Below are 22717 nucleotides of genomic sequence, written 5' to 3'. Positions count from 1 at the left end.
CTGCCTTTCCTTCTCTGTGTAACTCTGACTTTCAAATAAGTAAATAAATCTTTAAAAAAAAAAAGATTTTGGAACATCAGGATCCCTCAAGAACCTGATTCTCAGAGTTATTTCAGAATACCATTATAGATCAATGTGAAACTAAAATGTGGACTAAGTAAATTAGATTAATGGAATACTAACAGTATTTTTTTAGGAAATGACATATAAGTAATACTAGGGAAATTTTAAGGCCAATTTTATTAATATAATCTAATGAACTTTCAATAATAATTATTTCTAACTCTCCATATTCTGAAACACAATATTATCCTATGTTATTTTTTTAAAATAATGTGTTATTTTTTTAAGATTTATTTTTATTTATTTGAAAGACAGAGTTACAGAGAGAGGTAGAGAGAGAGAGAGATTTTCCATCCGCTGGTTTACTCCCCAGGTGGCCACAACGGCTGGAGCTACACCAATCTGAAGCCAGGAGCTAGGAGCCAGGAGCCTCCTTCAGGTCTCCCACATGGGTTCAGGGACCCAAAGACTTGAGCCATTGTCCACTGCTTTCCCAGGCCACAGCAAAGAGCTGGATCAGAAATCGAGCAGCCTGGACAAGAACCAGCGCCCATATGGGATGCCGGCACTGCAGGCCAGGGCTTTGATCTGCTGTACTACATCGCCAGCCCCTCTCCTATGTTATTAAATAAGACAGACAGCCTTGTTCAGAAAGGTTTTTTAAAAAATATAGAGAGAGAATAAAAATCTTTTTTCAAACATATAAGTAGAACACTCACTCAGGAAACACATGAGGGACATTTTTTCCTATTTAATGCAGCTTACATAAGCAAGAACATGAAGAACAGCAATTGGCATATAAGCATCAGAAAACCTACATTTTCGGTCATTATATTTTAAATGGATAAACCTAGAGAACAAAAAGCTAGAAGAAATGTGAAAATACTCCCCCTTTCCCAAAAGACAACATAATCAGAGTCTGTGCCGCTGAGTGCTGTAAAAGTGTTAAAATGTCACACCCTGATGAGTTGAAAAGCCTGTTATAGGAGAAATGAACAAACTCAGAAAAAGCAGTAGACTTAGTCACTCTTTTCTGAAAAACAGCTTTATAGTTTTGAGTTAAAAAAAAGTTCTAAGAATTCTATAGCCAACCTTGCTGCCATTCATTTCTAAAACATGTGGATCTGTAAGGGTTCATTCTATATACCTTTGTATTCAGAAATAAAGAAAGCAAAGATATACCTGGAAGACAGCAAATCTTAAATATATCCAGAATTCATTATACAGAGGGAGAAATCAAATTACACAAGCACATTATCTATCTATCTCCTTCTATTTATCAATCTACTCTTGTATGCATAATTTTTCCTTAGAAAATAATTAATTTCAAACTATGGGAAATTAACCATCTTATTGCTTCCAATAAATACATTGGTAAACATCAGCTTTTATAAAAGAATTTGTTTTAACTATAAGAAAACAAAACATCTAGTGACATAGAATTTTTATTATTATAATATTGCCTCATATCTGGTATAAAAATCAAGATGGTATCTCAATCAATCTACTACTTTGAAACTTTTGGGTAATTCATTAGGGATTGAGGCTGCAGTCCCTACATCCTTGGGATATCATGTATAAATTAATCATATAACTACAGACAAAACAAAAATACAGATACACATTCCTACAGAAAACCAGAAAGAGAATGTTTGTTGATTGCCATGTGTACTAGTAGCCTTCTAGCAAGGCAATCTGTGAACATAAAAAGAAAGGGACTTGTATTATTCCAGCTTGGATGCACAGAACATAGGTATCACCTTCATGGGTAGAAGAAAGGATATGATTTGCCATATGTCAAAATTATTCCCCATATTTAATATTAAAGAACAGTATTTGAATATCAGCAGTGAAGGTAGCATCATGAACCTACTAGAAATAGTACCAAGTGCTGTACTAAAGATCTGTGTTCTAGGAGTAAATAAAGCAAAGCTGGAAATCTTAAGTAACAAGTCATGTGTGTGGGTTACACAAGAACAGGACTCCAAGCAGAAAATCCACACTCACCAAAGAGTGAGACTTCATAATTTGGCCAACTTTGAGAGAATGAATAAATAGATAGCTAATAAAAATAAAATCTTTAATCACATGCACATAGTTTCTAATGATTTCCCCTTTAAACCAATTAGATAAACTGTAAAACTACTAGATCCAATACAAGGTAAGAGGACTTTAGTGGTAGTCTTAGAGCTTGTAAAATCCTAAATGTAGTTTTAGGTTCACTTCAGTTTCCTCTCTTGAATGAGTTTGTACTACATTTTTTAAAAATGAAACTTATGACCTTTAAAAAAGCCATGTTGGCTACTAAGTGAAAAAAGCTTCACTTCATCATCATATACTTTGCTGATTTTGTCTTTTAAATCACCTTGATTTGTAGTATTTGCTTACTTTTATTGTATAATCCAAAGAAGGATATGAAATTTTATCTACAAATTATTTAATTATCTTTTTCAAGGAATACCAGGAACAGTAATAATTATAATTTTTATTTTTACAAAAAAATTGAATATTCAATTCCTTCTGGAATGTACTATGTGAAAGCAACTCTAAACATGTGTCTCAGTTCACATATCCAGACTAGGTTGCAACTTCAAAAATCAGCATGGGGTGTGAAAGTCTTATAGTTGTAAAAAATTTATACTGACCCAGGGTTTTGTTCATAATTGTTAATTCTTGACTCATACTTGTTTTTTGAATGTCATGAGAAGATTGTTAATAATATGCATTCAGCTGTACTTTTTGGTCATTTGCTAGTAAACTGGCATTCTGAAAACAAACAAATAAAGCTTGATTGTTAGCATCTGTCTATTTTCACATGGTAAATACTCATGTTCCTTCCAATGCCAATACAAGCTATCGTAGTGGTGACATTACATAGAACTTAGGGGGATGGGTTCACCAGTTTTTAAAGAGTTGCAGCAAGTTGGCAAGCAAATACTGCCTATAGCTTTTGTTCACTCCCATACTCTAAGGTTTGGGTAGGTTCCAATATATTTAAGAGAATGACAGTGAATCATTTCTAACATAATTAAAATTTTTAAATAACAGGCAGAATCTTATTAATGATGAAATAACAGAAAAATATTTTTTCTAAGGAAGTATTTTATTTATAGATTAAATAAACAGATAGTATCTACTTTATAGTAGACATTGTTAATTATAATATAGAATACTTGCAAACTATGTAAGAGGGTACTTCAAAAAGTTGTGAAAAATGGAAATAAGAGATAAATTCATTTTGGTGCAAAAAATTTTGAAATCACTGCATACTTTTTTCATGATACTGTTTTTCACAAATCTTTTAAAGCCCCCTTATACAGGTTAAAAAAAAGGATCTGGAGAATGTGCACGACCTCATTATTTGAATGACAGTTGTACACTTTGAGAATCCAACTATAATACTTGCAAATCAATTATCACAGCTGTATTCCAATCAGACTCTAGTTACAGACAGATGGATGATGGATTTGACCTGCAGGTTGTCCACTGACCTGACCTTAGCATGTACTGAATCACCTTCTGAATTTCTGTAGCTCTGATTTCAATATAACTTTGCTTGGTATCTATGAAACATTCATCTAGATAATCAATGCTTTTTAAATAAAATTGTCTCAGTCATTAAATATTTGGATTAGTTTTAAACAGCATATTTCCATATCTAACCAACAGCCAGAAGGACAATGCAATTCAATATAAAATGAATATATTTGTGCATATATCTTCTTTTATATTGCTATATCAAAATTTCACAATGAACTCTAAAGAGAGAGGTTTATCTACACAGCAAAAGGAAGAGAAAATTCATATTAAATAATATTTAATAATGAATATATTTACATTCATTTCACTTCTCTTTGCAATTTCTTATTCTTACCTTCCATAAGTTTCCCTGTCTGTTCTGCACTTCCCCCAGGAAGAATCTTGGCAATATAGGCTCCAATTTCTCCACTATGTCCAGGGATTTCTTTGCCACCCACAATTCTAATTCCTAATCCATTACCTGTATTGAAAAATTAGTGATTTTTAGTAGTAATTTAAAAAAGCAATAGTTATCATAAGCTGTAGGACACACAAAAAGTGGTTGTGGCACTCAGAAGCTAACTAGAACATGAACATTGGAACTAGATGTTAATAACAAAATACATTATTCTGATTCCAATAAGTGCTGTGAAATAGAATATTCTGAGGTCTTGCTGTAATCTTTAATAAATAACTTATTAACAAAATATTTTAATGAAAAAGCATGCACATAACCTGTGAATTATTATTCTAGCCTATTTCATCAACTAGTATTGTGTATTAACATATCATTTACTACAAAACATAATAAAATTATCTTGACTGATGAAGAATAATGACTTATATAACTACCTTACTGTACAGAACAGATTTTTCTGTAATGATCCACATGGAAAGAAGATGGAGAATAATTATTATGAGAAAACTAATGGAGATAAGTATGAATTATTGACATTTTAAATGTTTTTTTAAATCAGTTAAAAATTAGCAAGTATATATAGTACCAGCCATATTTGAGTTTCAAATATTGAAAGAAATTTTAAAATGAGAGTACTAAAAGAAAGTATAATTCTTCAATTTTAATAAAGGAATAATTATATGTATACATTGAAATTCATTTCATTCAGTGATTGAAGTACCATTTTCAACTCTGAAAATCTGCAAGTTAAAACCTAACTCTTTTCCAAATCCTATCACCTTTCTACTTCATTCTTCAAAAACAATCTCTGACCAGCATCTATACAGTTCAAACATTCAACAACCAGTAGCAATGGATTACGACAGAATCTTTCTGTCTTTTATTCAGCAGGGATATATTTTCATAAAACATAATTTCTTCTTCTTAGTTGATGTAGTACTTCCAACTCAATTTCCTTTCTCCTTATTTTCCTTTTTTTCTTTCCTTCTTTGTTGCCTCCCTCACATTATTTTCTCCCATTTCTCCCCTCTCCTTCTCTACCATCACCTCCTCCATCTGCAAACACTTTGAAGATTTAACTTAAACAATAAAAACATGAGGAGCACCTTCTAATACATCACTTCTAATACATCACTGGGGAAACAGTTGAGTTCTCAGATGTTAGGCTTTAAGGAATCACCAGGATTAATTCCATAATAAGCCATTAGATATTTGTGAAAAAGAAGTAGCAGGTTAACAAGTCTTGCTAGTTAATCTTTAATCAACAATGTTAGCCCAAGTTTTACAGTGTACTAAAAACATTTTAGAAATTACAAAATGAGGCCTTTCAAATGGCCACTGAAGAGTTACAGGGCAAGTTATCTCTGAAAAGAAAAGCAGGTTCGCTTTCATTTTTCACTGTTGAATTACTCATGAGCTGTAATTCACAATTCGTTAAAGATTTCATTAAAAACTTGAATAAATATTAACTTTCTAATGTGATCAGCATATCCACATTGGCATTAAGACACAGTCTGAGACACCAAAAAATGACTCAAGAGATTACCTTAGGATGAAGAGCTACACACATGCAAGATCATGTCCCATGTCAAAATTTTCCTATTATATAATCTATGTAGAGGACAGAAGAATATAGATTAAAGCATCTCTCACGTATTTCTTCTAAACTACAGAGTTAGAATCTAAGTGTACTCCATGAAAAGTTATTTTATCTTCATATAATCTATAATGCACCTGTATACTTAAAATCCACAAATAAACTTAAGGTTGTCACACCTTATAAAGGTATGCCTAAAAGGGTAGTTGTGAAATGTCAACATTTATTAATTAGCCTAAGTGGCTTTGTTTTATTATTTGAACAATTTAGTGACCATTTCATTCTGTAGATGACAATGCCTGGAGGATTGTCATTGGATCCTTAAAGCCATTTCATTCTTAGCGACTGAGCTCTTCTCTTCTCTTCTCTTCTCTTCTCTTCTCTTCTCTTCTCTTCTCTTCTCTTCTCTTCTCTTCTCTTCTCTTCTCTTCTCTTCTCTTCTCTTCTCTTCTCTTCTCTTCTCTTCTCTTCTCTTCTCTTCTCTTCTCACAGGCAGAGTGGACAGTGAGAGAGAGAGACAGAAAGGTCTTCCTTTGCCTTTGATTCACCTTCCAATTGCTGCCACGGCTGGTTCACCGCGGCCGGCGCACCGCGCTGATCTGATGGCAGGAGCCAGGTGCTTATCCTGGTCTCCCATGGGGTGCTGGGCCCAAGCACCTGGGCCATCCTCCACTGCACTCCCTGGCCACAGCAGAGAGCTGGCCTGGAAGAGGGGCAACCGGGACAGAATCCGGCGCCCCGACCGGGACTAGAACCCAGTGTGCCGGCACCGCAAGGTGGAGGATTAGCCTATTGAGCCGCCACGCCGGCCAATGACTGAGCACTTTCTAAAACCCTGTGGTAAAGGAGCACAGACACACTAATTATTTCTTTTATAAAATATATCCTCTTGCTAGCAAACTCAGACACTAAAATACTTTTTAAATACACTTCATAAAACTCAGTGGAATAATAGTCATGACAATACTATGAGGAATGATATTATATACACAGAAATGAAGCCAAAAGCTATTGTTCTTATTGCTATTGTTTAATGGCATTGTTTTACATGTAGACAAAGCTGAATATAAATATTAAATATTTGTGAAATGATATTATGGTAGAAATTAAAAAGGCCCAAGAAAATTACCTGATTGGTTTATTTTACAGTACTAATTGGCATCCCAATTTGTATGTCATGAAAATGAAATGGCTGGCGCTGTGGCATAGTGGGTAAAGCCACCGCCTGCAGTGCTGGCATCCCATATGGGTACTGGTTTGAGTCTCGGCTGCTCCACTTCTTATCCAGCTCTCTGTATGGCCTGGGGAAGCAGTAGAACATGGCCCAAGTCCTTGGGCCCTTGCACTCCCATGGGAGACCTGAAAGAACCTCCTAGTTCCTGGCTTCTGATCAGCCCAGCTCTGGCCATTGCAGATACTTGGGGAGTGAACCAGCAGATGCAAGACCTCTGTCTCTCTCTGTATCTGCCTTTCAAATAAATAAATAAATAAATCTTTAAAAAAAGAAAATGAAATGGATTTATATAACTTCTAAGGATTTAAATCTGGTATCTTGATTTTACATTTCTATAGTTTCAACTCCACATTTTATGTATTAAATACAGATACAAATGTCAAAAAATACACCCATAAAAATGTAATGCCCATACTCAATCCAAAAGCAGGAGGCCAATAAAAGTTTGATAAACTTAAGAAGTAACATTAATTTTAAACTGAAATGCTAAGAACTAAATGGCCTTTGATTAATGATGTTTGTAGTATCATTGTTTTCCAACTTTTGACACATTTTTTTACCATAGGTTCCTTTTCTCCTTCTGTTCTATCTAGAAGCATTGTTAACATGCTACTGAGATGCCATGAAAATGCACTGGTCTTGCTGCTGAGTTCCCAGTTGGTAGGGTAGAGAGAACCAATAAGAGAACATAAGTGCTTCACTAAAAAAAAGAAAGTCAAGAGTTATACTAATTTCACTAAATATAAGCACAGCTGTAGATACGGAAGTTTTACAGGGTAATTTAAAATTTAGAGAAACTTTATGTTGGGAATATACTATTTGTAGAAAACAGGAGTACATTGATAAAGGTAGAAAAACCGTTAAGAAAAAATTTACCTCTCCTAATCTTAGAAATACAATTTTAAATTCATCATTGTAAGTCTCTATATTAATAAATATGGAATCACATAGTCATTTTTAAAATAAACTAATAAAACAAACATGAGTATACTTAGGAAAAATCTTTGCATTTGCATTTAACTTTGCAGTTTAAATCTACTAATTTTGTATATTTATTACTGTTACATTACAAGCTTAGTATTTTAGAGTAGCACAATGAATGTTTTTACTTCTATCATTAGAATAATATATGAAAATATTAAGAGGTCATAATCAGAGCATTAAATTTGGAGAAAAGGAAAACATTTGTTCTAACATCATCATATGCTACACATAAGCATCAAAGGAAAGTAAAATGTAATGTAGTGAACAAACTATATCTTTTGAATAGTACTTTTAGTATTTCTAATAAAGTTATCATTGAATGAAAATATGTAGCATAATATATTTAATTGCAAAAATAGAGTTTTGTCAGGGCATTAGTTCACCTGAGGAGAAAGCAGATTAGCCAAATATTTGTGAAGTAGTAATAGTAGTGGACAAGTGGACAAGTCCATCAGAATTATTCAATTGAATGTATTTTATGTAGTTTAAATGTTAATTATAATACTATGGCTATGAGAGTTTATTTTTATACTCCCTCACGTACTAATTTCTGTTATAAATTATCCATGTAAATGTTTGGTAACATAAGCCAAAGTATATTAAAAATCCATAGTAATTTTCTCCGTGTGTCATATGAAATACTACAGTTTTTCCATATTGGCAATTTCCAGCAACACCCAAAAAGAAACATCACACTCCTGCCAAAGCTAAGTCAACTGCACATTTGAGCATGCAAATGGTAAACTCAGCTGCTCCTATTAGTTTATATAGTTTATATAGTTTATATAGTTTATAGTTATATTATATATATATATATATATATATATTAAGGATTCATAGAGGACTTTCCATCCCACATTGCTGTGAACTTAAGCTCACATTCATTCACTATCCACACCCTGGTATGATTCCAAAATAATTCCAGGAAATATTTTAGGACTGTCACTTTCCTACATGCATTCCTCATTCATGCAAAGATGTAGCAATTTCCTTTTTCTTCATTATCGCTTATATAAAGGCAATTGCAAAATTAGAACTATATAGACTAATCTGAACATTTTCTTGATACTTATAATGAAAAAATCTTCCATGTTTATGAACTGGAAGAATTAATATAATCAAAATGATCTCCCAGTAAAAGTACAGAAGAAATCCAAAGCAAACAATAGGAATATTTATGAAAAAATGACAGGGCTAAGTCATTACTTATCAATAGTAACCTTGAATATAAATTCTCTAGTTAAAAAATACAGACTGGCTGAATAGATTAAACAAGACCCATCTATTTTCTGCCTATAAGAAACACACTTCAACAACAAAAATGCAACCAGACTGAAAGTGAAAGGATGGAAAAAGATAGTTCTTGTAACGAAGAGCAGAAATGAGCAGATGTAGCCATCCTTTTTTTTTTTTTTACAGGCAGAGTGGACAGTGAGAGAGAGACAGAGAGAAAGGTCTTCCTTTGCCGTTGGTTCATCCTCCAATGCCACGGCCGGTGCACCACGGCCAGTGCACCACGCTGATCCAATGGCAGGAGCCAGGTACTTTTCCTGGTCTTCCATGGGGTGCTGGGCCCAAGGACTTGGGCCACCCTCCACTGCACTCCCTGGCCACAGCAGAGAGCTGGCCTGGAAGAGGGGTAACCGGGACAGAATCTGGTACCCGACCGGGACTAGAACCCAGTGTGCCGGCGCCGCAAGGCGGAGGATTAGCCTAGTGAGCTGCGGCACCGGCCAGATGTAGCCATCCTAATATCAGACAAAATAGACTTTAACATAGAAACTATTAAGAGACAAAAAAGGGCACTATGTAATAATTAAGGGATCAATTCAACAGGAAGATAATGACTACAAGAAATGTATATTTACCCAATTTCAGAGATCCTGGCTATTTGAAAAATGCTAATGTATCTCAAGGGAGACATAGTCTCCAATAAAATAGCAGTGGGGGACTTCAACACCCCGTATTCATCAATGAACAGATCAACTAGACAGAAAATCCACACAGAAACAAAAGAATTAATCTACACTATGGACCAAATGGACCTACCTGATATCTACAGAACATTTCATCCCACAGTTGCAGAATATACATTCTTTCTCTAGAATATGTGGGGAGCAATCCGGACTAGACTGAGTGTGGGGAGCAATCCGGACTAGACTGAGTTGCTCGAATTAGGACTTGTTCTGTGCATCTGCTCTCCCACAGTATGGCGCTGGGAGAGAAGTAAACAGCTTCCGCACAGCTGCCTCCAGTTCAACCAATTAACTGTAGGACTTGCTCCTGATTGGAGAGCAGCGTACTCGGCGTGTGGGCAGCCGAGTTGGGATTGGCGGAGAAGGACTATAAAGGAGGAGAGAGACGGCATGCACCAGGAACATCTATGGGGAACATCTAAGGGAACCCGTGCAGCCCCCGAGAGACCCGGCCGGCGGTGTGCCGCTCCCCTGCGGAAGTGGGGAATGCGGCCAGGGGGAACTGCCCTTCCACGGAGGTGGAAGGGATAGTAGCCAACCCGGGAAGAACCAGCAGCAAACCCGGGGAGGGCCGAGCAGACGAAAGAACAGCGCAGGGTCCTGTGTCGTTCCTCCACGAAGAGGGGGAGCGACATAATGGTGCCGTGACTCGGATAGGAAACCTAGGACGGATAGAAAACTTAGGAGGGAAGAAACGTGACTCGGATAGGAAACCTAGGACGGATATGAAACTTAGGAGGGAAGAAACGGGAAGAATTGGGAAAATATCGGAGAGACTAGCAAACAGCCTAGGGAAAAGCCGGACGAAAAAGGAGCCGGAAGAAGCTATTGAAAGCCTAGGCATAGACTCGGATACGGACTACGGGGGGAAGCTGGGAGAAATCTCTAAGGTCGAAAGCGAAAGTGAAAGCTAGAACAAACAGACTCGGACGCGGACTGTGGGGAGAGGCCAGGAGAAATGAGGGAGGAATATCGTTGGAAGAAAACTTGGGGAAACATACCGGGTAGAGAAAAATGTTAGGGAAATTGAAGCCGCGGGGGGCAGGCCGAGGCGGAAACGAAAGCCACTTTGGGGTTCTCAAGTTAGCCCGGGAATAGGGGGCGAAAAGTTGAAACCAGAAGCTGAGACGCAAGCCAGATTGGGATCCGTCTGATTAGCCCGGGGAGCAAAGGACGGGAAGCCAGATCGTGGGGCGGAGACGTACGCTGGGTTGAATTCGCCAGGCTAGCCCGGGGAACTTAGATTGAATCCTAGTGGCGGAGACGCAAGCTACGCTGTGTTACTCGCGGAAGCCGCCGCGTGCAGAGAGAGCACGGGGCGTGAATAGATAGGGAACGCTGGCGTAGGCCGTGGTTCAGACGCGAAAGGGTTAAGCGTGGAGACCGCGGACCGCGCAAAGCCGGGAAGCCGCGCAGAGAGGCGCGCGGGCTGAAGCGGCGCAGAGCCGGGAACCCGCCGGCGGGGCGAGGTGCCGGAAAGCCGCAGGGATAAGAGAAACAGAAGTTTGGAAGTGAAGTAAAAGAGAAATGGGAATGCTGGAAGATAGAAGTGAAATGGGAGAGATAGGAATGCCCGGAGATAGAGAAATAGAGAGAAATAAGGCCTCCCCTCAACATGCCAATTAGAAGGCTTGGATTCGGTCTGCCTGATTTAAGGCGGTAAGCGCCAGCAAAGCTCGACCAGAGTATGAGCTGCAGGTCACCGAAGATAGGCACAAACCAACACTAATAAGTCTCCCCCACAATACGGCAATGAGAAGGCTTGGATTCGGTTTGCCTGATAGGTTTTGTAAACACCTGCAGGCAGTTCTAGCAGAGCAGAGTATGCGCTGCAGGGCACCGAACACAGGCACGTATCAGCGCCTAAAAACCTCCTCACAATGGCGAAGAGAGGACCCGGATTCGGTTTTCCTGATTGATAGGACTTGTAAGAGCCTGTGGCAACTCTAGCAAGTACAGCAGAGTGTGTGCTGCGGGACACCGAAGACAGGCGCGTATCAACGCCAAAAAATAAAAAGAAAGGGGGATCTGTGGGGAGCAATCCGGACTAGACTGAGTGTGGGGAGCAATCCGGACTAGACTGAGTTGCTCGAATTAGGACTTGTTCTGTGCATCTGCTCTCCCACAGTATGGCGCTGGGAGAGAAGTAAACAGCTTCCGCACAGCTGCCTCCAGTTCAACCAATTAACTGTAGGACTTGCTCCTGATTGGAGAGCAGCGTACTCGGCGTGTGGGCAGCCGAGTTGGGATTGGCGGAGAAGGACTATAAAGGAGGAGAGAGACGGCATGCACCAGGAACATCTATGGGGAACATCTAAGGGAACCCGTGCAGCCCCCGAGAGACCCGGCCGGCGGTGTGCCGCTCCCCTGCGGAAGTGGGGAATGCGGCCAGGGGGAACTGCCCTTCCACGGAGGTGGAAGGGATAGTAGCCAACCCGGGAAGAACCAGCAGCAAACCCGGGGAGGGCCGAGCAGACGAAAGAACAGCGCAGGGTCCTGTGTCGTTCCTCCACGAAGAGGGGGAGCGACAGAATAGACCATATGCCAGGCCATAAAGCAAATCACAGCAAATGCACAAAAAAATCACAATAATACCATGCATCTTTTCTGACCACAATGGAAGAAAGCTGAAAATTAACAACCCCAAAACCTCAAAAACATTTGGCATGGAGACTGAACAACATGCTACTGAATGAACAGTGGGTCTTAGAAGAAGAGTAGGAGTGGGAGTGGGAGGAAGGGTAGAGTAGGAAGCATCACTATATCCCTAAATTTGTATATATGAAATGCAAGAAGTTTATATGCCTTAAATAAAAGGTTTCTAGGTTAAAAAATGAAATCAAAAGAGAAATTTAATAAAAACTTCCAGAAATGAATAAAGATAACAAGAAAACATACCAAATTTATGGAATACAGCAAAAAAGAGTGTTAATAGGAAAATTTATGCAATTGGTCTACATCAAGAAATTGGAAACACACCAAATAAATGAACTATAAATGCACCTGAAGGACCTAGAAAAACTACAATTAATCAAACCCAAAATCAGTAGGAGGAAAGAAATTCTTAAAATTAGGGAAGAAATAAACAAAATTGAAACTAAAAATACCATACAAAAGATCAGTGAAATGAAGAGTTGATTCTTTGAAAAAAATAAAATTGATACACCATTGGCCCAGCTAACTAATAAAGAGGAAGAATACCCATATCCATAGAATCAGAGATGAAAAAGGAAATTTACCAACAGATGCCATGGAAACAAAAAGAAACATCAGAAATTACTACAAAGAGCTATTTGGTAACAGATTGGAAAATCTAGAAGAAATGGATAGATTCCTAGACACATACAGTCTAACAAAAATGAGTCATGAAGACACAGAAAACCTAAACAGACCAATAACTAAGATGGAGACTGAATCAGTAATAAAGACCCTCCCAGCAAAGAAAAGTTCAGAACTAGATGGCATCACTGTTGGATTCACTAGATATTTAAAGAAGAACTAAATCCAATTCTTTCAAGCTATTCAAAACATTTGAAAGGGAGGGAATCTGCCTAAACTCCTTCAATGTGGCCAGCATCAACATAATTCCTAAACCAGAAAAAAAAATACACAACTGAGAAAAAGAACTATAAACCAATATCCCTAAAAAAACATAGATGCAAACATCCTCAACAAAATACTAGCCAATTGAATCCGAAAACACATAAGAAAAGTCATTCAACAGACCACGTGGGATTTATCCTTGGTATGCAAGGATGGTTCAACATTTGCAAATCAATAAATGTGATACATCACATTAACAAACTGAAGAACAAAAACCATAGAGTTACCTCAATAGATGCAGAGAAAACATACAATATCCTTTCATGATGAAAACTCTAAGCAAATTGGGTACAGAAGGAACATTCCTCAAGACAATCAAGGCAATGTATGACAAACCCACAACCAGCACCTAATTGAATGAGAACTGAATTGATCTGGAACTATATCAGGATGTCCACTCTCACAGCTGCTATTCAGTACAGTCCTGGAAGTTTTAGCCAGAGCCGTTAGGCAAGAAAAAGAAATAAAATGGATAAAAATTGGAAAGAAAGAAGTTAAACTATCCCTATATACAGATGACATGATCCTATATGTAGGTGAACCAAAAGACTCCACTTTGACATTACTGGAACTCATAAAAGAGTTTTATAAAGTATCAGGATATAAAATTAACACAAAAAAGTCAAAGCTTTTGTATATACAGAAAATGCAATGGCTGAGAAAGAATTTCTAGATCAATCCCATTCACAATATCTACAAAAAAGTAAATACTTTGGAACAAATTTAACCAGGAAGTAAAAGATCTCTACATGAAAATTAGGAAACGTTTTAAAAAGAAATAGAAGAAGATAAAAAATGGAAAAATCTTCTATATTCATGGATTGGAAAAATTAACGTCATCTTAAGTTCCATACTACCAAAAGCATTTTACAGATTCAATGTGATCGCAATCAAAAGAACAATGACATATTTCTCAGATTTAGAAAAAATAATGCTAAAATTCAAATGGAAACACAAGACCCCAAACAGCTAAAGCAATCTTATACAATAAAAACAAAGCCAGAGGCATAAAAATACCAGATTTCAAGACATACTACAGGGCAGTTATAATGAAAGCAGCCTGATACTGATACAAAAATAGACAGGTAGACCAATGGAACAGCATAGGAATTCCAGGAATCAATCTATGCATCTACAACCAACTAATATAAAATCAATTCCCGGAGGAAGGACAGTCTCCTCAACAAATAGTTCTGGGAAAACTTGATCTCCACAGCAGAAATATGAAACAAGACCCCTATCTTTACCTTACACAAAAATTACGATAAAATTGATCAATTTAATCTACAATTACAAAATTCTGACATAGTTTTTAGCTTCCAGCATTTTAATACAAATGCTGTCTATTAAATTAATAACCAATTGTATTAATATTTACATTTTGGTTAAGCAAATATACAAGGTGCACACAAGCCTGGTAACATAATAGTTTTACAACTACTACTGTTTTTACAGGGAGTTGAGAAACTGATTCAGGGAAAACAGAAATAAATTTGCTGAGTCATTTTAGGGATTTTTCCCACCCAAGCAAACACAAAGGTGAATTGTTTATATTTTACTTTTATCTAACTTGCTATTACATCAGATTTATTAATTTTTATTGTTAAAACCTGTCAAAATCCAGGTGTTCAGATTATTTTTATACTATACACCAAATGTCAAAATCAATTTTCTGCTGGTGAAGGAAGTATTCAACATAGTTTAATAGTTTCTACCTTCCAAAATGTATCAAGGGATACTTTGTCTTATTTAGTATAATTATTTATCTTCTTTACTCTTACAATTATTACTCCATCTGGTATGGACAAGAAATGTATTCCACGGTGAAAAATGACTGAGTTTAGAATATTCAAACATTCCATTGAAATTATGCTTTAAACAAAAGGTGAATTCATTTTATTTATTTTCTTGACTCCCAGATTCTTTTTTTCTTTCTAAAAGCCTTCACTCATCACTCTAATTGTCAAACCCATATTCTAGAAGATCGATATAAATCCTTACTCCTTTATTAGAACCCCATTTCTTCTTCACATACATTTTACATTACTACCACCATTTATACTCCTCCCCAAAAAGATATGTTGAATATTTTCACTCTCTTTCATGGAATCAGTTATTCATGCCTTTTTTCTACTTTATTAACAGTTCCTACAAAAATGTGATAAACAACCTCTGGCCAAAAGCAAAGCCCACAATGTCACTTCCTTAGCCGGAACACAATACACAAGCACTATTTGTCCTGACAGATGTCAGAAAAATTGATAATATTTCGGCAGAAATAGCCTTGACAATAAAAATTTCTTTTGCTTCTAAGAATATTTTTATTACCAAGTTTCACCAAAATTTACCTCAAAGAAATTGTGATTTTTACAACAGACTCAACCTGAACTCCTTATAATTTTCAAAAGATTTATTAATTTGAAAGACAAAATGACAGGGGCTGGCACTGTGGTGCAGTGGGTTAAAGCCCTGGCCTAAAGCCCTGGCATCCCATGTGGACATTGACTCTAGTCTTGGCTGCTTCTCTTCCAATCTAGCTCTCCTTTATGGCCTGGGAAAGCAGTGGAGGATGGTCTAAGTCCTTGGGCCCCTGCACCCACGTGGGAGACCCGGAAGAAGCTCCTGGCTTCTGGCTCCAGATTGACACAGTTCCGGCCATTGCCGGAATGAACCAGCATCTGGGGAGTAAACCAGCAGATGGAGAACCTGTCTCTCTCTGTCCCTGCCTCTCTCTGTAACTCTTTCTTTCAAATAAATAAAATAAATCTTAAAAAAAAAGACAACATGACAGAGAGAAAGGAATTTTCCATCTACTGATTCACTCCACGCATGACAGCAATGGCTAGGGCTGGTCCATGCCAAAGCCAAGAACCAGGAACCCCATGCGAGTTTCCCACTTGCGTGGCAGAAGCCCAAGTATTTGGGTTATCTTCCACTGCTTTCTTTCTTTTTTTTTTTTTTTGACAGGCAGAGTGGACAGTGAGAGAGAGAGAGACAGAGAGAGAAAGGTCTTCCTTTGCCGTTGGTTCACCCTCCAATGGCCACCGCTGCAGCCGGCGCACCGCGCTGATCCTGGCAGGAGCCAGGAGCCAGGTGCTTTTCCTGGTCTCCCATGGGGTGCAGGGCCCAAGCACCTGGGCCATCCTCCACTGCACTCCCTGGCCATAGCAGAGAGCTGGCCTGGAAGAGGGGCAACCGGGACAGAATCCGGCGCCCCAACCGGGACTAGAACCCGGTGTGCCGGCGCCGCAAGGTGGAGGATTAGCCTATTGAGCCACGGTGCCGGCTCTTCCACTGCTTTCTGAGAAGCATTAGCAGGGAGTTGGAACAGAAACAGTGAGCTAGAAATTGAACCAGTGCTCTTATATGGGTTGCTGGCATCACCAGCAGAGGGTTAACTTTCTGTGCCACAGTACAAGATCCTGAACTTTATTTTATTTACATAGCTTTATACTCAAATTATTACTAAAAATAAGACTTACAATTACAAATTAACTAGTATATAAAGTCACTATCTAGCTTGGTAGTTAATATGCTATTAAGAGGTCCATGTCCCATTTCAGAGTCTCTAGGTTTGATATCTAGCTCAAGCTCCTGACTCCAGATTCCTGTTAATGCAGATGGTGGGAGGCAGCAATGATGGCTCAAGTAATTGGGAGAGACCTGGATTAAGTTCCTGGCTTCCAGCTTTGGCATGGCCCAGTCTCTGCCATCAGGGGCATTTAGGGAGTGAACCAGCTGATGGGAGCTGCTCCTCTCCCTCTCTGTCTCGAGTAAATTAATGAGGACAAGAGTATACAAAATATTATGATGAGTTCATGGTTGGCTTGGTAAGCAGAATCTGAATTGAACTTGACAGTGTTAACATCACTGAAATCATTGCAAGTTTAACTTCCTTTACAGTGTCTATTTTTTCCTTAAAAACTTTTTTGGGGCCAACATTTTGGCATAGTGGGTAAAGCAGCTGTCTGCAGTGCTGGCATCCCATATGAGTGCCGGTTCAAGTTCCAGCTGCTCCACTTCCAATCCAGATCTCTGCTATGGCCTGGGAAACACTGGAAGATGCCCCAAATGCTTGGGCCCCTGCACCCACGTGGGAGACCCAGAAGAAACTCCTCACTCCTGGCTTCTGATCTGCACAGCTGCAGCAGCTTCAGCCAATTGGAGAGTGAACCAGAGGATGGAAGACCTCTCTTTCTGCCTCTCCTTCTCTCTGTTTATAACTCTGACTTTCAAATAAATAAATAAATCTTCAAAAAAACCTTTTTGGAAAAAGTTTTAATTATTAATTCAAGAGGGAGAAGAAGAGGGGGAGAGAGAAAGAGACAACAGCCCATCCATTGCTTCACTCCTCAATGTCTACACTCAACGACTGTAATGGCTAGGGCCGGGGGTGGGGACCAGGAACTCAATCCAGATCTTCCACATGGGTGTCAGGGACAAGGGACCCAATTACTTTAGCCATCACTGCTGCCTCGGCAGTTTGAGACAGACACAGACACTGAACCCAGGCACTCTGATTCAATCATCATCACTGCTAGGCCAAAGGCTGCCACTGGTCCCTTTAATGCATTCTGTTATAGCAAAACAACACCAAAAAATAATAACATATGAGCTTGAATATTAGTCACTGAAAGGAAGTAAGTAGTAGTTGTGGTTTAAGGGCTAAAATTAAGATTCAACATGATGGGCTTCCCTATTTTCTGATGCCATCTGAAGAGCAGATCCACAAGTGATACTGCCTACCCTCCTTTGCCAGATAAGTGTACTGGACAGACAACCATCCTGGCAAGGTAATTAGGTGCAGTTCCAGCTTTTCAGTGAGCAACAGGTTTCAGGGATTATTCAAGAAGCCAATCAAACCTTCCTGTAGGAACTGGGGACCTGCCCACCATTTGCTACTAAAAACCTTGCCAGTCACAGCCCCTGGTGGTTTACTCTGCTCCTGAACACAACCTTTATGTGGCCTGTATTGCGTGTGGTGTCCTGATGTCCAGTTTGTGAGCATGTGACTGGCAAATTGCATCTGAACTCACGTATCCAGAGTTTGGCATCACGGGATCAGCTCTCGCCATTACCCTAAGAGGACAGAAATCGTTCTCTCACCAACCAGGGGAATAGGACACAATGAAATGTTTAAAGACAGGATAAAAGAGGAATCTGACAATATATGTTAAAATATATTTTTTCTTAAAATTGTACTACTTTTCTAAATGTGAGCCATTCTAACCGGGGTGAGGTGAAACCTCATTGTGGTTTTGATTTCCATTTCCCTGATTGCCAGTGATCTTGAACATTCTTTCATGTGTCTGTTGGCCATTTGGATTTCCTCTTTTGAAAAATGTCTATTGAGGTCCTTGGCCCATCTCTTAAGTGGGTTGTTTGTTTTGATGTTGTGGAGTTTCTTGATTTCTTTGTAGATTCTGGTTATCAACCCTTTGTCTGTTGCATAGTTTGCGAATATTTTTTCCCATTCTGTTGGTTGCATCTTCACTCTCCTGACTGTTTCTTTTGAAGTACAGAAACTTCTCAATTTGATGCAATCCCAAATGTTAATTTTGGCTTTGACTGCCTGTGCTTCTGGGGTATTTTCCAAGAAGTCTTTGCCAGTACCTGTATCTTGCAGAGTTTCTCCAATGCTCTCTAATAATTTGATGGTGTCAGGTCGTAGATTTAAGTATTTAATCCATGTTGAGTGAATTTTTGTGTAAGGTGAAAGGTAGGGGTCTTGCTTCATGGTTCTGCACGTGGAAATCCAATTTTCCAAGCACCATTTATTGAACAAACTGTCCTTATGCCAGGGATTGGTTTTGGATCCTTGATCAAATATAAGTTGGCTGTAGATGTTTGGATTGATTTCTGGTGTTTCTATTCTGTTCCATTGGTCTATCCATCTGTTTCTGTACCAGTACCATGCTGTTTTGATAACAACTGCCCTGTAGTATGTCCTGAAATCTGGTATTGTGATGCCTCTGGCTTTGTTTTTGTTGTACAAGATTGCTTTAGCTATTCGAGGTCTCCTGTGTCTCCATATGAATTTCAGCATCATTTTTTCCAGGTATGAGAAGAAGGTCTTCAGTATTTTGATTGGTATTGCATTGAATCTGTAAATTGCTTTTGGGAGAATGGACATTTTGATGATATTGATTCTTCCAATCCATGAGCATGGAAGATTTTTCCATTTCTTGGTATCCTCTTCTATTTCTTTCTTTAAGGTTTTGTAATTTTCATCGTAGAGATCCTTAAGGTCCTTGGTTAAGTTTATTCCAAGGTATTTGATTGTTTTTGTAGCTAATGTGATTGGAATTGATCTTAGAAGTTCTTCCTCAGCCATGGCATTGCCTGTGTATACAAAGGCTGTTGATTTTTGTGCATTGATTTTATACCCTGCTACTTTGCCAAAATCTTCTATGCATTCCAATAGTCTCTTAGTAGAGTTCTTTGGGTCCCCTAAATAAAGAATCATATCATCTGCAAAGAGGGATAGTTTGACTTCTTCCTTCCCAATTTGTATCCCTTTAATTTCTTTTTCTTGCCTAATAGCTCTGGCTAGAACTTCCAGAACTATATTGAATAGCAGTGGTGAGAGTGGGCATCCCTGCCTGGTACCAGATCTCAGTGGAAATGCTTCCAACTTTTCCCCATTCAAGAGGATGCTGGCCATGGGCTTTTCATAAATTGCTTTGATTGTATTGAGGAATGTTCCTTCCATTCCCAGTTTGCTTTGAGTTTTCAATCTACCAACAACAGATGCTGGAGAGGATGTGGGGAAAAAGGGACACTAACCCACGGTTGGTTGGAATGCAAATTGGTTAAGCCACTATGGAAGTCAGTCTGGAGATTCCTCAGAAACCTGAATATAACCCTACCATTCAACCCAGCCATACCACTCCTTGGAATTTACCCAAAGGAAATTAAATTGGCAAACAAAAAAAGCTGTCTGCACATTGATGTTTATAAAATAAAATAAATATATACTCTTATAATATATACTCTTAAAATAAAATATTTATATGAGCTGGTGCAGTGTTGCAGTTGATTGAACTGCCGCCTGCGACACCAGCATCCCATATGGGCACTGGTTTGAGTGCCAGCTGCTTCACTTTTGATCCAGCTCCCTGCTAATATGTATGGGAAGACAATGGAAGATGTCTAAGTGCTTGGGCCCCTACACTCACATGGGAGACCAGGAAGAAGCTGGCTTTGTCCTGGCCCAGCCCTATCCACTGCAGCCATTTGGAGAGTGAACCAGAGGACAGAGGATCTCAATCTCCCTCTCTCTCTGCTCCTCTCTTTAACTCTGCCTTTCAAATTAAAATAAATAAATAAATAAATAAATAATTTATAAACTATCACTTAGAAGAACCTTGTAACACATTTCAATATATTGCTTATTTCATAAGGAATAACTGAAACATTTAAGTATAAGAAGATGTAAACAATGTAAACAATCCAGAAGAATTTGGCATTTTAATACCATTTAAGAAATGTACAGTAAAATTAAGTAGAAATATTGTAAAGTAAAACAAAAAGAGGGAGGAAAAGTTCTCTCCCAAAAAAAGAATGACATTGATGGACAAAACATTATAACTGAATTAGTCAGTGTTTAATTATTATAATGAAATATCTGAGGCAGACTACTTAAAAGGAAAGAGATTCATTTTATTTCACATTTCTGGAGGTAGAAAATAGAAACAGCATGGTGCAGGCTCTGTAAGGTGACCTCTGTGCTATATAACATCAGGCCAGGAATACATGTGTTCTTTCTACGTCTGTGTGATGTCTCCCCTGATTCTTTTAAAGCCACCAAAAATCAATCACAGGGACATCAACCTACTAACCCAATTGAATTCAATCATTTCCCACTACTAAATATAACATTTAATTAAGTTTTCACCCTCTTAATGCCATTATCAAAACACCATGGGGATGGCACTCTAACATGAATCTGGGGGTACAAAATATATTCAAATCATTGCAACAACCAGCCATTATCACTCCAGAAGGAGAACAAAAGCATACCACAAACCGAGAAGCATTTGATCATGAGAAACTATTGATCTTTGAACAAGAACAGTGGACATCTTAGTTGTACTTATCCTGAGGCTGTTCCCATCCCTGCTCAGTTGTCTTTGCTAGCTCTCTTGGGCAGCACAGGCTGTGAAAACCAGAACCTTTGCTGCTATAGGGGATGGGGCAAGCACTAGCACTGAGGATTATCTGGGGGTTACATTGGGAGACTGGGAATTGATAGCCATAAATAGATTTAATAAGCTCAGCCCATATCCCTAAGGAAAGGGAGGCTGTGTCCAGGCTCAGCAGAGACCAAGCAGGATATAAATCCAAAAGGTTACAGAGATGTGCAGTAGAACTGAAAAACCGGAAGACTTAAAAACTTCTTGAACTTTGAATATTCTCCCCAGTCTATACACAAATTCAACAACAAAGCTTTATGGACAAGTTGAAGATTCTGGAGTAGAATTTCTGTCCAATCAATGGCTTAAGCCATTCAGGCACAACTCCTAGGAATTTGGTTTTAAAATAAAACAATATAACAATAGTAATATTAATCATGATGACAATAGAAAAAAAAAAAAAACTGGGGCCGGTGGTGTGGTGCAGCAAGTTACGGTGTGGCCCCTAGCACTAGCATCTCATATTAGTACCAGTTCTGTGGGTGATCCTGTGCCTGACTTGGGTACTGCCTGCCTAGCCCATACAGGAGGTTAAGAGGGCATAGCACACCATGCCTCCCAGGAAAGACCCTGGTCTTCTGACCACACTGAGACCCACATATGACCTGACTGCTGGTAGGCAGCAAGGGCCTTAGGCACATTTCCCCCACCCCCACTTCCTGCTGAGGAGCCTTGTAAACAGCTCCCAGGTGTGTCCCAGTCCCATAAGATCACCTGGAAGGCTACATAGGCTACGTGATCTTCAAGCTGACTGGAGAAGAGTAGAGGTTCCAATATCTGTTGCTACCCTGAGCTAGCTACTCCTCTTTGCCTGCCCTATAAAAGTTTGTGCCTGATTGTTAATAAATGGAAATGCTCACCAGAACTGTCTCTGGTGCTTCTTGTTGAAGAACACTCTTACCCCACCATCCCAACAGTGTGGGCCTCAGAGGATGAATCCACACAGTTCAAGTCCTGGCTCCTCCACTTCTGATTCAGCTCCCTGCTTATGTGCCTGAGCAAGTAATGGCAGATGGCCCAAGTTCCTGGGCCCCTGTCATCCATGTGGGAGAGATGGATAAAGTTCTAGGCTCCCGGCTGTGTCCTGGCTAATTCCTGGTAGTTGCAGCCATTTGGACAGTAAATCAG

At 38.8% G+C, this 22717-nt stretch overlaps 1 protein-coding gene across 12 annotated transcripts in view; it reads right to left on the bottom strand.

The window, feature by feature from the left end:
• PCLO (piccolo presynaptic cytomatrix protein) overlaps nt 1-22717 on the bottom strand; it is a 526538-nt gene that overhangs the window by 146064 nt on the left and 357757 nt on the right. For 10 of the 12 annotated variants that reach the window (XR_007918164.2, XM_051842632.2, XM_051842633.2 and 7 more), the window contains one exon: nt 3938-4063. Coding sequence is in view for 9 of the 12 variants with exons in the window: in XM_051842632.2 (XP_051698592.2) it covers nt 3938-4063 (126 nt within the window). In the remaining 3 variants the exon portion in view is untranslated. Of the gene's footprint in view, nt 1-2708; nt 2830-3937; nt 4064-22717 lie in introns of all 12 variants that reach the window. The other 2 variants (XR_007918166.2, XR_007918167.2) reach the window with 1 other exon arrangement.

Source organism: Oryctolagus cuniculus, chromosome 3 (genome assembly GCF_964237555.1).
Source record: "Oryctolagus cuniculus chromosome 3, mOryCun1.1, whole genome shotgun sequence".
Classification (NCBI taxonomy): Eukaryota; Metazoa; Chordata; class Mammalia; order Lagomorpha; family Leporidae; genus Oryctolagus; species Oryctolagus cuniculus.
Note: the sequence above shows the minus strand (reverse complement) of the source record. Positions and strands in the feature narration are given on the sequence as shown.